Consider the following 16,071-nt stretch of genomic DNA (forward strand, 5'->3'; position numbering starts at 1 on the left):
GTGAAAATCTTAAATTAATTATTTCATAGCATGCCACTTCTACAGTATGGAAACAGGGTACATTGTGATAATGGATATATATATATATATCTGTCCAATCTTATATCATGGTCACATTTTTTATTTATTGACCAATAGCCCAATCTTCTTTAAATAAACTATCATGCATTAAATAGCTGTAGTTTTTGCCAAATCCAGTTCCAAATGAAAACGCTTCTAATAACTTAATGGTTTCAATAACCAAACAGTTGGCAGTCACAGCATTTGTTCGATGTAAAATATGTGTGTGTTTGTTGGCTGTTTCCGGGCGGGATCATTAACGTGTAACAACATTGTTCACAGCTTATCAGAACATTTACGTCTCACCATGAGATGTCTGCACCCAGACGTCCATGACAAAGACGAAGTGAGCCTAAATGCCAGCAGAGAGGGAGGTCAGGGGGGGGCAACACATGGGAAGGAGGGTTTGCCCCAAATACCCAAACTAAATTTAGGGGGGTGCAGAGGAGATGAGTTGAGGGACAAAGGGTGGGGGAAGAGGGTCATTAGACCTTTTTCTTTTTTAAATGTAAGCCCCAGAGCTCTCAGTTTTCTCTCATGTGATCTCCTACTGGCAGCACCAACAAAGACAAAAGCTATGTGTGATGTGAAATGTGTCTCCTATTACAGATTAGAGGGGGTCAAACTTGTGTTACAATTATAAAAAGACAGGCTAAGCTAGACCTTAATAATGTGGATAGAGTTGTTCTGATATGAAGCCCACCGAAGGCTCTGAGCATTGGTGGACTGTCTGAGGGGCTTGAGTGATAAAATATGAACAAAAGGGGCACCAGCATCATGAGTAACAACAACATTGTGCACGTTTTCTAGCATGTAAGGCAGCCTAAAATATCCTGTATTATGTTTTATCCAGTTTAATCCTACAGATTACAGTACGTTTAAACAATTCCTCCACTGGAAAGGAACTTTAATACAACTTCTCCACTGGAAAGGCGAACATGAAGGCCCTTTATCATGTGTGTCTGCACTGAAAGGGCACTTTGTCATGTTCCTCAACTGGAAGGGCATCCTCAAGATCATTTAATGCCATGTTCTCCACTGCCAGGTCACTCTATAGGACATGTATCACATTTTCTCCACTGGAAAGACACCCTATGGGACACATTGGCACCTAGCAGGCTTTTTCTCAGGTTGTCTGCACTGGGAGGGCACCCCAAAGAGCACTTTATGCAATTGTTTTCCACTAGACGGGCACCCAAGAGGACCCTGCATCACGGCGTCTGCAGAGGAAGGGCATCCTTAAAGGAAGTTTATCTAAATTAATTAAAGAATTTACAGAGATTCAACAACAAGAAAACGGCAAAGATATACCAATTCAAGACCAATCTAGAAAACATTCCAATTGAGGTGAACCCTCTTAACTAGTTAGATTATTCTATATTCTAACACCAGATAACCTTGGCAGTGACGCTAATAATGAGCTTAATGAGCCGTCAGTGGACACACGAGCAACACTCTGTACCAACGGTCCAGAGGCATGTTCCTGAACACAGGATCTGATGTAAGTGGCGTTGTGCCTGGGGAGAGATTACATGGATCTGCTCCATCTACGGTGAACTGTCTGTGCTGACTGATGGAGCGTTTATGCTGTAAAAAGGAGACCTCAAAGAGAGCAGCATGTCAGCATGGCAAGTCAATTTATAGCAATCCGTCCACCAGCTCTTCAGTCACAGATTCACTGTGTAACCCTATCTGTTTGGTCTACACACACACACACACACACACACACACACACACACACACACACACACACACACACACACACACACACACACACACACACACACACACACACACACACACACACACACACACACACAATGTATTCTCTATGGAGGATTTAAAGGCCACTGTTTGACACTGTGGGCACATTTTAAGAAACTTAACCCAAAATTGTATATGGTTTGTAATAAATAAATTGGAAATCATATGAACTGTAAAGGTGAAAGTACTTTTAGGTAACAGGAGTATAACCATAAATCAGGTTGAGTTTAAATAACAATATCCTGCTCATTAGGAATTATTGTATTGCATCCTGACGATGTGATCAAGCCAATTTCTACCCCAAATCAGACAAAGCAGTTCAAGGTTGTTTACGTCTCATTTTGCTGATACAAACTGTGTGGCATGGTCAAAAACCCAAAGGACAAACAAATAAGTGAACCTTTTGAACTGTCATGCAAAAATATGTGTAATGTCTAAAAGACAAATGCCAGAAATTCTAAGAAATGTTCCTAAATATTATAAAAAAGAATGTTTAAACAGCATACAGTACTGTAGCTGCATATAAATACAGGCCTACATATGTAATTAAGATTAGAGGTTAAAAGTAAAAATGTGATGTTTTGATTTGAGGTTAAAAGTAAAAATGTGATGTTTTGATTTGAGGTTAAAAGTACAAATGTGATGTTTTGATTTTACACATTATTTTGTGAAGCCTACAAAAAAATGCTATTTAAATATGATTATTTTTTTGTAAACATAACTTGTTTTTTGTAAGTCTGGGTCCAGCAGACACACCACATTTCTATTTTCATTCTCTGAAAAAGTGTCATTGGTCCGTCATCAGTATGAATATGCATGTGAAGGCTCAGTAAAGTGAAATGTATTGTCCAGTGACGGATCAGTGAGTGCAGTGATTAGTAGCAGGAAGTGACAGTTTGTTGGGTTTTGATGAAATGCTCATGAATGGCAGCTTTCTCTCTCTGCTGTTATTGCGGTGTTTCCCCCTCCCGCTCCCCGGGGCACGGAGACCTTTCACCAACTTCAAATGATTTACATTTTCATTGACACTGACGTTTGTTTTCTGTCAGAGTGTGCGTTTAAACGTCCAGCGACACCAAGACATGCTTCCTGGGGCAAAGGTCAAAGAGTTTGAAACCAATTACAAGCTGAAGCTTCAGGCCTCGTTTGCTCAAAGATTTAAACACCAGAAGGAAAAGACATGTTGGTGTAAAAGCCGACAGTTTTTACATTCTGATAAGAAATGCTTTTTAAAATACTTTTTAGCACCCATGGACTTTCAATTTTGCTTATATGTCTCTCATAAAAACGTTTACATTTCCTGTTCTGCGTCCTGCTGCTCTTCCTCAGGAACACAGGAAGTGATGGTTTTTGTTCAGAGCTCAAATAAACAGAGAAGGTCATTTTAAATTAGCGTGTGCAGTGATAGAGCAAGAGAGGTGAAGTGCTGAAACACCAGATGTCAACAGAAAATAATATCTACTGTAATTAGGGTGCTACTTAATTTTTTTTTTGCATTTATTGTGAAAAATAAATCCCTCAAAATACCAATGATCAAACCTTTATCAGCCCCTAAAAGGATGTTTAGGCATACAATTCTATTCATAGTCTGATCATGGTTTAATCAGGCTATAGAAATGACTTGAAATTATTTTTAGCAATTATTATTTTTACACTATGAGACCGGCAAATTCCTCTAAATATGTTGTCATATTTATCTTGTTTTTTTAATATTCTTTGTAAATATTTCTTGCTTCTCTTTTAAATGTTAAATCTTTTTTTTATATTTTTTCTTTTTTATAAAAGTAATATTTTTGCGACTTATTTCCTTGCACTGTGTTAATGTATGCACCACTATGCACTAAAGCAAGTTCCTTGGTTTCTGAATCTGATTTGAGTTATTCTAGAAAACAAACCATTCACATGTCATTTGCTTCAAGTTTTGGTAAGGAGATCAGAGGCTTTAAATGGTCCTGGCAGGAGATTACAGTTTTATTGGTGGACACCATGAAGCCAGCAGGTTCAGCCCCAGCTGTGCCTGCAGGTTAGTGTGTGAGAGCAGCAGCAGAGTGTGTGAGAGTGTGTGTGAGGTGGAGGTCTGCAGGACGGAGCGTCACCGCTGGACTCCAGATGTGCTGCTGAAGGAAAGTTTCATCCCCGGAGCTTCAATCTGAGGAGTGACACCATCCTGACAGGAACACACACACACACACACACACACACACACACACACACACACACACACACACACACACACACACACACACACACACACACACACACACACACACACACACACACACACACACACACACACACACACACACACACACACACACACACCTACACACACACACACACACACACACACACACACACACACACACACACACACACACACACACATCCCTACGAGCAATATAAAGGGTGACATACAATTATGTATGTATGCAACCCTCATGCATTTAGCTTTGTTTATTTATCAAATTACCAAAATGCGATTGCATTACTTGCGTTTGTGTATGTTGTATGGTTCTATGGTAGAAGGCAGTTAGAGTAAAAGCTCCAGAGTATGCGAGACATTTAAAAAAATGTATTTGCGGTTGAATTTTTTTAATGACATTATTTTTAATAATTGTATTCTAGTTGTGAAGTTTCATTTAAACAATTTAATCGATTACAGACTAATGTTATTTACAATTCATGTTATTTTGATGAAGCCAGTATTGAAATGTTTATGCATTATGCATTATCTACTGCCAGGTTAAACAAATAAATGAATGTGAGTCATTTAAACTCCTTGACTATTACAGTATATCTGTATGTTGCATGAACAATTCCAGTTGTAAAACAGGCCAAATAGAAGCACAACAAGCTGTCAGATAGATTTTGCTGTGACCACAAAATAAAGCAATCAACAGAATGGCATTTTGGAAAATATTTAAAATGTCACTAACATGAATGGGATGTTGCAGCCTTTCTGCACGAATCATGCTGAGATGTAATTTTCAAAAACATTTCCCAGCTAAACTCCTGTTTCCTCTGTCTCTCACGCTCCCCTTGTTTCTCCCTCTGGAAGTCAGAGTTCTCTGCGCTCATCCACAAAAGCCAGGGGGTTATATTTACTGCATGTAGACACGTGAAGGTCAGACGCGTAAAGTGCTCCTGATGGCTTTGCCAAATGGCAGCTCTCGCCTTCCCCGCCAGACTTCGGCGAGGAGCAAATGTCATTTCCACCATGCAGGGCTTGTGTACGCCTCCACAGAAACAGCCATGATGAGAATTTGGGGGAACTTTGGGAGGTGACAAAGAGCGGTCTGTGCTGACATCGCAGGAGTGATAATAAAACAAGCAAGGCAACAGGATCGAAAAGCATTAAGCTTTCTGAGACGCAGACAAAAAAACAGAAGAGGGAGGGAGACACATTCTGGAGTCAGGCTGTAAAGGGACGTCTGAGGCCCTCGAGTCGTGTACAGTGTATAATTCACGTTGAAAAGTTTTTTCCTCCTTAATTTTCAGTCTGGCAGCTCTTTTCCCCTGCAAATAATTTAAGGCTTGTTCCTTGGGAGCAGCGGGCATTGGGTATGAATCACCCGCCGTCCGCAGAAGCCTTGCTTTAAGGCATAAAAGTCCAAATATCAGCGACGTCTTGCTGTGTGTAAATAGCACCTTCATTACCACTGTGTTCTCATGGAAACACTTTAATGCGAAAGCTACTTAGAATCAACATGGCCTCGAAATGCACGGAAAGTTTCCATAAAATCTTCGCCTTAGCTTCAGATTCTAATGTTGGACTGTTTCCTTTTTATTATTATCTCATATGGTGAAGGACAGGTGCTGCAAATAGCAGAGTGATGAATGTCAGTGTCTTTAGTGACACCTGCCAGCAGACTTGTAAAAGAATCACGAGATTCCTCAGTTCATACCCACATGCTGCAGGATGTGTGTGGTCCCTCTGACCTCAGAGACAGAGGGGTCAAAGGTGAGCGACAGAAAGCGTGCATATCAGAGGTTATATGTCTGACTTTGACCTTGTGGGTCAACGATGATTTTTAAGGACATGCTGACCGAACCTGTTGCAGGCAGGGAGAGCCTAAAGGAACCATGTTTACTGTGGAAGATATTTGCTTTAATGTGTATGGGAATATTTAAGAACTATACGTAAAAGACCCATTTAAAACTGGAAATCTTAAACAACTGTATTATATTTTAGTTGTGGAGGTTTATAACATGCATAGTAGGTATTCCAGTCATGCACTTGTGCACTTAAATGAACATGGGGGACTCAAAAGGGACAGAACGAAAAAATAGTCCCTTAATATGAGGATGTTTTGTGTTAAGAAATATTGCTGTTTCTACTTTTGTAATGCTGCCAGTACCACAAAGACCATTTCTTTCACCTGTGAGAAAGAAGAGTCTGAGTGTTTTTATGAGGAAATCACATCCTTGAGAAGGTCGGGCCTCAGTGAGAATCTCGTCACATTTTCTCTCCATGTCTGACACCGGACCGGGACTTCATCCCACGGGTGAACGAAGATGATGGACTGGGGAACTTCCCTGGTTTAGATACGGACTGCAACCACTGCAGGCATCTTATTCAAGCTCATGGAGCACACGCACACACACACACACACACACACACACACACACACACACACACACACACACACACACACACACACACACACACACACACACACACACACACACACACACACACACACACACACACACACACACACACACACACACACACACGGCTGATGGCTTTAACATCTGATTTCCAGCTTTAGTTTTTACAGTCTTGGCTTGGCCAGCAGAATTCCTGAAATAGATATCACAGAGCGCAGAAGAGGTTGAAACTACAATTGTCAAACACAATCTTCCAGCATCTACGTTTTGCCTCGATTATTGAACGTGATTTTGTTTACTACTGGCTACACATGTAAGCAAGCAATAAGATGCCGTGAATATTTGATCATTGTCCTGCTGTGCTTCTCCCTCGTGTTTCTTCTGATCTCTGACTGCAGCTTGCTGACTTGTAAATCTATTATTGGGACGTATTTATAGCAGCAGCGGAGAAGGTAAGACTCTCACATCAACAACAAGCTGACAATAAAGCCCGTGTGTTTTCATCAGGCTCCCAGCGTGACACTAAGTGGTGTCACTCAGCGACTCTCAGTGCATTTAACAATGTCACAGCATCGGCCACAGCATCACACGTCAGATATTCAATACAGCTGCTGGGGTGACACCGTGTCACCTCTTTGTGTGTTGCATTGTGGGGGCGATGACCACGTAGCACCCCGTCTGCTCGGACCGTCTCCTGACAGACTCACACCTCACTCTGCAGCAGCTGCCTGAACACTCACATTCACACATTATAACTATTAATTCTACCGAACAGTAATTCATCTTATATTCTATTCCATCGTTCAATATTTCTGCATTTTACTTGCACTATTTTATTTCTTTACGTGTCTTAAGTTTAATGTATGTTGCATGGGACTTAATTGCAAACAACAACAGTATGCTGAAGCTGGCACATAACCAAGTTCATTCACATAATTGTTGGTGAATAAGATAATAATACAGAATGACAAATTGCATGAGTGTGAAAGGATGATTTCAATTATTATACTCCTTAAGGCTGGGTCATGCTTATTTAGTCTGCATGAAAGCAAACGTGCACATGTATCTTTTAGGGTATTATGTATATGCATGTTAAGTACAAATTGTACTTTTTGTATTGGTATTTTTTTTTTTTTTTTGCAAATCAAGTCTACAGTACATGAAGAAAAGACAATGAGAATGTAAAAAATATTGAGCAAACGAGGTGAGCAGTCAAAAAATTGTAAAAAACAAAAGAAAAAGGCCTCCCCTTTAACTTTCAAAAGGCCATAACAAAGTGTGCATTGTTATCGAGTTGAGATGCATACAGATCAAATGTATTTAGATCTTGGAAATTGTCTTTGCAGAATTTAAGCGATTGTCAGAAGATTTTATTTTCACTAACCAGCAGTTGGATAGACCAATCAGCTTACCACCCCCCCGCCTACCCTCTGCACTCTTCTTTTAGGAAAATGATTCGGCTTCCCGCAGATGTATCTAGTGCATCTGTAGAGAACTGTTTTTGCAGTGTTGAATTAAACTTCCAGGCCGGTCGGTCTGTTGGAATAATAACACACTTGTCTCTGGTTGCAGAATGTGTCTGAAACAAAGTGCAAAAGCTCAGTTAATCTGTTCCTCTGTATCCACTGGCTCAGCAGGCGTGATAAAAGCTTCACAATAGACTCACAATAGAGCCACTGTAGCATCTGCCAGCACACAGACACACAGCACAGCTGCACCCACTGACCTGTGGGTAAACGCCTGGCTCATACAAAATATACTCCCAATCAAAAACACACACACACATATAAACATACACACACCTCATATGGTTGCTGCAACATTTCACTATGAGGAAACACTTAGAAACATTAAAAAGTATTGATCGCATTAACTTATCTAGGTGTGAAGACAAACACACGCATACTTGAGCCAACATCAAAAACTGTCTCACACAGATACATGTATGGCTGTGCATGCAAACAGACGCATACACCATGCAGCATTGATTACCCCCGCTGCATTAAAGCCAGACATTAAGCCATGAGCTCCACGGCATCCAGAAGCGACACCTTAGCCAGGGATTTAATTTTGTGTGGCGGCGGGCGTTAGAAAAACACATGATGTAGCCAGTTGTTTTGGAGGGCAAACGGAGCAGCCATCATAAAGGCCTTTTTTATTAGCTGTTGCTTGATTTGTTCCTGCAGGCTGCGGAGCGGGCAGCTAAATCAATGCGTCCAGCTGTTCTCCGGCTCGCCGGGCTCTCTGGACGCGCAGCAGGTGTATGGCCCCCTCGGCCCAGTCACACACACCCGCTCACATAACAAATAATAACGGCCTCCACACACGGCCCATCCATCACTGTTATGGCCCGGCCCGGGAGACCGCCGCTCACACACTCACGCACGCTGAAGAGTGTGTGTTTTAATGTGTAACACAGAGCACACGCACATGCTCACACACAGTTGTGGAAACACACTGACAAGAATTCCTGCACAGAACATATTAAGTGTACACATATATGTTGGTGTTAGTGTACTTGTGGGGTCCCTTGTTTCTTGTAATGGATTCACTTCAACCTGAAGCGTCACAACTACACGTCTTGCAAACATGTCCTCACATTAGAGAAGTGTCGTCATGGATCTTAATTCAAACTGCTCCTCCCAAAGGTAAAAGCAATACACACGTGCTGCAAAAGCACGAAAACATGTGCTGATTTTGACTATAACACACCAACACTTGACCACATGTTCACATACTGTACACACAAAGACATCACACACACACACTTCTGCTTGGAAACACTTGTGTCCATGTACTGATGCAGACATAAATAATGACGGATACAATTGCACTCACCTGCACTCCTTGTTTCATTCACAGACACAACAACGCACAATGAAACATTCAAACTGGGAATACACTGAAACACACACACACACACACACACACACCAACACACACTGATAAAGGCACAGCGGCATAACTATCAGTGAGTATTCAGACAACGATACACATGGGGAGTTACATCTACAAACACACTTCCAAGACAACACAAGAACACTCCAGGTACACACACACACACACACACACACACACACACACACACACACACACACACACACACACACACACACACACACACACACACACACACACACACACACACACACAGGGGGGCGATCTATCATAGTTATGGCGCAGCTTCACTCAGAGCCCCTTTTTTCTTTTTTTGAAAGCAACTGAGTGACAGGCTGGAGGTGATGAAGAGAAATGCTCCATGTGTTTCTGTCACCGAACGGTCCTCTGCTGCTACCACTGCATGTCAGACAACATTCTTTAGAGTCTTAAGGCTAAGTTCTCCCAAATTACACAAAATATTATTACCGCCAGTGGTTTCATAGGGACAATTTTTCTTTGATGAAAATACTTTTAATTGTCAGTTTGCACATTAATGATCCCGTGAGCAGCGCCCATGTAAGTCAACTCACCTGCTTTGTATGGAGGCAGACTTTGGTTCCAGAGACTACAAGAGGTAAGTTAGAGAGCCTCTCATTTGCCAGCAGCTCTAAAATACAACAGCTGGATTGCGGTGAGGCCTAAAATCAATCAGTCCTCCAAACAGCGGCGCTCCACATCTGGTGTAACTCAAAACTAGAGGGGGGTAGAGGGGAGGTGATTCAGCAGGTGATGGCAGCAACGTTTACTAAAGAGTGAAACAGAGAGGAGAGGCAGGAGGAAAGAGAAGGAAAGGAAAGGAGACGTGAGGTAGAGTTAAGGTAAGGAAAGGAAATCAAAAGCCAAGGAGATCAATAAGAGAGGAGAAAAGAAAGGAGAAAAAGACAGAGGAAAGAGTAAAGTAAATAGGATGTGAGGAAAGGAAACAAGAGGGAAAGAGGAGAAAGGTAAATAGGAAAGGAAATAAGAGGCCATGACAAGACAAGAGAAGTGACGAAAGCAGAGGATGAAAGTTAAGGAAAGATGGGGGGCACAAAGGAGAAAGGAAAGGACAGAAAAGGAAATAAGAGAAAAGGAAAAGGAGAGAAAAGCAGGAGAGGAAACAAAGATGGAGAAGTAGTGGGAGACCAAAAAGGCCAAGGAAAGGAAGGAAACGAGAACAGAGGAAGTTCAGCAGAATACAAAATGATCGTCTGAGTTGTGTTTTTATTCATGTTCAGATAACGCTCTTTCTGAAACTGTGAACACATTGAGCCTCCGTCCCACACTACCAGAAGCTCTCCAGGGTGAACGGCAGTCGTCACTACGTCAAATCCAATGACATTTTATAACAGTATAGGAATGTGTGTGTGTGTGTGTGTATATATTTATGTGTGTGTGTGTGTGACCTAGCTGTAGAAAAAGCAACTGCTCCGGAGAGAGGGACATATCTGCTTCAGCTCCTAACAGCTGGTCCCTGCAGTTGCCCTTTTCCACACATGAAAGGGCAGCAGTCACAGTGTGTACGTGTGTGTGTGTGTGTGTGTGTGTGTGTGTGTGTGTGTGTGTGTGTGTGTGTGTGTGTGTGTGTGTGTGTGTGTGTGTGTGTGTGTGTATAAGACATGAAAGATGAAGGCAGCAACAGGCATCACTAAGAAATATCTGGTGCCTCGTAAATCAGCGCTACACAGCATGCATGAACAATTTGTGTGTGTGGGAAAGTGTGATTCATATTTCTGAGCCGCTGTGATTGATTACATTTACAGATATAACATGAATGGGGAAAAGCCAAATCATATCATGAGAATAGTTTTATTTTGGTTAGTTTTGCCATTTTCTATGTATTTCATTTTTACAGTCACTTATATATTAATGGTTGTAAGTAGATATTCTATTGTAAGTGTAAAATATGTCTCACTATATGACAGCCAGGAGCTCAAACAAGAACAATGACAGAGGACATTTTAACGTATTAACTTTAAGTATAAACTTGAGGTGAAGTGGGGAAAAACTTAAAATATGATATATTTTTTAAACCCAACTAATGTATAGTACGCATGTTATGCTTTTTGCACGGAACTACGATGATATGCTGATTCACGGTACAGAGGCAGATGACTGCAAATGCATCAAACACACACATTTCTGAATAATCAGCTGGTCCTTTGTGAACTTCTAATTCATAACCCTGTTCCTGATATCTTGCAGTGACGCTCATTGCTTGGTTACATCAGCCTCTGTGAATAGAAACTGGCTGTTTGTGGTGAAAGGAGCTCTGATTTCAGCACAGAGTTGAACAAAATCTCAAATTACCACAAAGGAAAGTTGTGTGTATTGTTACTACTGTCTTGTCTTGACCTTGTTCATTTTGTGGTGTATACATAGAATATAAAAGCTCCATTTTTAGTGCTCAGGAGGATGTGGTCTCAATTACTGACCTGACAACATAACTGTACTAACAGTGGCACACCCACATTTGAAAATAAACTTGAATTTAGCTGTAAAATGTGTAATTTCTGCATAGTCTACATCCTGTTAATGCAAACTTTCCTCTGCAGGTAGCATCACACAGTACTGCACTCAGAATTGGTCCCATCACACAACCACTATTTATTTTTAAACTTATATAACTTTTCCAAATGTCTGTATTTTAGCTATTAAACATGCAGCTTGTTGTTCCTTGGAGCATTAACACATTTCATATGTGACATTTCATTTCCTTAGCATAACAATTGTGTGCTTCTATGGCGGCTCTCTTTACAGGGTGATATATCATATGGTGTGAACCAGGTCAGCGGCTATAACGGCAAAACAGCAGCCAGGCGGCAGAGGAGGAAATGGCAGCAAGAGGTATGAAACAGACGAGCTTTCAATTAGCACAGGGACATACATTGGGAGAACTAACATGTGCATTGTCTTTGTACTGCACACAAAACCTCTACCAGAGATTTGACTTGTTCGTAAATGCAGACTTGTATTTGGCACTTCCTGTATCCTGGAATAATAGATTTGAGTTCAGTTTTACTCCTACCAAATTGAAGTTAAATTCCCATTTGTTGTATTAAAAATGACCAGAGCTGTGCACTGGGTTAGCAGACATGAGGATTTGAATCTGGAGTTTGACTTTATTGCTCCGAGATTTGACGTACTAGAGATGTTATGAATTTAAGGCCTAAGGGCAAAAAAGTCTCAAGTTTTTACTTTCTTGTATTTTACATTATTAGGACACATTTTCAGGTTATAATGTTATTTTAAACACAAAAGCAAGCAACACTTATTGATAATGATATTTTGTTATATCATATACCCACAATATATATACACTAACTAAAAAAATAAAAATGTGTGCTAATACTTGTTTATTTTTAGGTAGTCTTTCTACAAAATAGTAGTTCTACTATTACTTCTTCCCGACTGAGGAAGGCTGTGGCTTGTATCCTGTAACAGCTCCGACTATAACTCAAAACAAAACAAGCTCTGCTCTGGTCGGAGCAACAGATTAACACTCAGCTTGTGTTCTCCGTACAGTCCTGCTGATAGAACATCACATCACTTCACTTCCTCTGTCTCAGAAGCTATCAGCACCTCGCTGCTGCTAGCTGCTAGACAAAATACCCCAGAAGGCCCAATCATAACAGAGAGCCATTCGGTCAAGACCTGTGCAATAAAACCGCGACAGAGGGTTGTATTTTTCTTCCAAACAGAATTCCCACCTCGTATTTCGTGTTTCCGCTTCTGCGACTCCTCAACACCGCAGACCCTCCGGCAGATTTGAAGGCTCTGACCATTAATCACGCAGCCAGGAGCGGAGGTGAGCGAGCAGGAGAGCAGGTGACCCTCCCTCACCCCCCTCCTGACCCCATCAACCCCCAAAACACCAGCCACGGTACGCCAATAAATTCACAGCAGGACTTTGACAGCGTGTGTTTGTCGTCCTTCCTCTCACTTCCTGCCTGATGTCGTCGCCGCGGCCACGAGAGGTGTCATTAATAAAGAACAACAATGGGAATGACAGGACATGTGTAACAGAGAGTAAGCTGTGTTTCCATTTAACTGCCAAGCTAATTCTTAAAATGGTACAAGAAAATAAATCTGAATCCGGCACGTTTCGATCAAAGGATTTGGAGCAAATGGATATGGCTACAACATAGTTTTGTTTGTAGTTGGTGCTAAAAGTTTGCAGAGTAATCAGCAAGTAAACAGAGTAGAGTACAAATATGTTGTTAACCAAAACAAACGGGTTGGCTTGAGAAGAATTCACAAATATCTGAGAATGAATTGTGGTAAGTCCAAACAAAGACTGATTGACATTAATATTGAAGTACATTGTAAGTTTCATTTGAAGTAATGTCCGGCAACTGTTTACCAAAGAGAAATAAATAGATACAAATCGGAAAGTGTTAGTTTTGGTTTATTTCCTGTCCCTTCAGCGTCTCACAACCCACTTATTGTGATCTCTTGCCATTAAATATCACAGAAGTTTATATTAATGTAAGTTAAGTGTCCGGATATATACAGTGATTGAATAACCATGTGGTTCACTGCCTGCTCTTCAAGATCTAGACTCATCCATAAGAGGAGCTACTGGGGCTCGAACTGGATAGAAGCATTGTATGTTACTCAGGAATTCTTCTCATGCAGTGTTATGTTCACTTACTTCATTAAGAGCATGGAAACCTATATTTTAAAGGCATATATAACAAAGGAACAAGGTCATGGTCTCTGTATTTCATGACAGCAAGATGCTTCAGGTTTCAGTTGTTGCCCTCAAGATACGATTCAGACCACAGTTCTCCTACTTAATACAATACAGTTGTTCACAAATGGCAAGTTGCTTGACCTTGTTTTTGGCTAATCCCAGAGGACATACTTTCCTATAAAGAACAACCCAAAGACTTTTGAACAGACTGAGAAGGTCTACCAGCCTTCAGCGGCAGTCAACATTTCAGTAGAGGGATTAACAAATCCAAGGCAAATCTAGAGAAGAATAATGAAGATTATTTTACTTTTACTCTCCATTATAGGCAGAAGCAGTCAGCTATCGGTAGGTGAGTGCGGGACAGAAGCAAGACGGCCACAAATCACTGACATCGCAGTGCAGTGCGGCACTTCATCCATTGACCTGGCGATTGAAATCTGCCCCGTCCTGTACACTGGATACAACGAGACTCTTCTGATCCTGAACCAGATGTTGGACACGGTCTGTAGAGCAACCCTAGATGATTCTGTGACTCCACCTGTGGCCCGCTTCAGCTTCCCTATAAATATGACCCATGCTTGTGGAAGCATATTCAAGACTACCAGTGCTGCAGGGACCGGTGGATTCTCCGACTTCTCCAACATCCAGACGGTCAACATCAGCGGTGTGGTTCGCAGCACCGATCCAACAAATGGCATGATCACGTACAACGCTGAGCTAAAGTACTTCTACTCCTGCGCCTATCCATTAGAATACCTGATCAATAACACCCAGATAGACGTGTCGGCCTCCTCCATTGCAATCATAGACAACAATGGGAGTTTCATCAGCACATTGAGCATGGAGCTGTTCAGCGATACCAATTTTACTCAACCGTTGGTCATTCCTGAGCTGGGGCTTGAACTGCGGACCAGTGTGTTTGTCGAAGTCAAAGCGACCAACTTGACAGGGCAGTACCACGTCCTGCTGGACCAGTGCTACGCCTCTATCTCCCGCCTGCCTTCAAACGGCAGCATATTCAACCTGTTTGTCCCCTGTTCAAAGGACGAGTTCACCACCATGATGGAGAACGGGGAAAGCCAGAGTTCCCGGTTTCGCTTCCCAGCCTTCCGCTTCATCGAGCAACAGAACGAGACAGTGTCCACCTACTACCTCCACTGCATCATCCGGCTGTGTGAAAAAAGCGCTTGCAGCACCTTCTTGCAGTGCAACAACAGAAGGAAGAGGAACACCCTGGATACAGCTGAACCGGGTATAACTAAGCCTTACACCATCTCTTCTTCGGAGATCATTACCAAAGGTGACAGCAACGAGTCCAAAGAGAAGCCCCTTATCGCCAAAGAAGAAAGAGACGAGACTGCGGTTGGGCTTGGTGTGGCTGTTGGTGTCCTTGCCTGTGCTTGCCTTATTAGCCTTTGTGTTGCAGCTGTGTTTTACAAAAGGCTCAAGTACTAGGAAGGCATTATTAGCTGAAATTCACAATAGTGTCCAAGGGCCTATGGGTCAATAATGTGTTACTATAGCTCGAATTGTATATCAGTCTTGAATAGTTGGGAGAGTGAACCATCTTTAGAGCATTTATTAGGTCTTGTTAGTGTTTAAAATAAATAGAGAAAAAGTCATAGGCGTTGGTATTTTTGCATTTTATAAGCTTCAGGAAAAAAATGAATAGTAAACCATTTGGGATAAATGGTTTGTGGAGGGAAAAGTCTTATGTGTCTTATATGTGGAGTGTTAGGAGTTTAATGTGTTTTACAAAAATGCCTTTCAATGTATTATGTCTCTGATTTTGTTATAATTTCTCTCATTTGCTTTTGAGCTTCAAACTCATAATACTAGATTGCCTGCATTGTATTTGCAATTTGCTTTCTCATTTACTTACTACAGGTGCAGCTTAACAACACATTCACTAATCATGTCCACAGAGCCCCTTTGGTCTCACCACAGTTGTGTTTATTTCCAGCCACCACACTCAAGTACTTTGTTCACAAATAATAAACTGAAGTGTAGGAACAGTGTGT

At 41.5% G+C, this 16,071-nt stretch overlaps 1 protein-coding gene across 1 annotated transcript; it reads left to right on the forward strand.

Annotated features, from left to right (window-relative positions):
- Positions 1 to 14,341: 14,341 nt before the first annotated feature.
- LOC117495515 (zona pellucida-like domain-containing protein 1) lies at positions 14,342 to 15,652 on the forward strand. Its single transcript, XM_034146792.1, has 2 exons — positions 14,342 to 15,498; positions 15,601 to 15,652. The coding sequence occupies exons 1-2, from the start codon at positions 14,342 to 14,344 to the stop codon at positions 15,650 to 15,652; spliced, it is 1,209 nt and encodes a 402-aa protein (XP_034002683.1).
- The last annotated feature ends 419 nt before the right edge of the window (positions 15,653 to 16,071 follow it).

Source organism: Trematomus bernacchii, unplaced genomic scaffold (genome assembly GCF_902827165.1).
Source record: "Trematomus bernacchii unplaced genomic scaffold, fTreBer1.1, whole genome shotgun sequence".
Taxonomy (NCBI): Eukaryota; Metazoa; Chordata; class Actinopteri; order Perciformes; family Nototheniidae; genus Trematomus; species Trematomus bernacchii.

Excerpts from the sequence above, each read along its gene's own strand:
- LOC117495515 (XM_034146792.1), top strand. The coding sequence starts at position 14,342 with ATGAAGATTATTTTACTTTTACTCTCCATTATAGGCAGAAGCAGTCAG. Across the intron at positions 15,499-15,600 it reads GTGTTTTACAAAAGGCTCAA|TTGGGAGAGTGAACCATCTT; the intron begins GTACTAGGAAGG and ends AGTCTTGAATAG.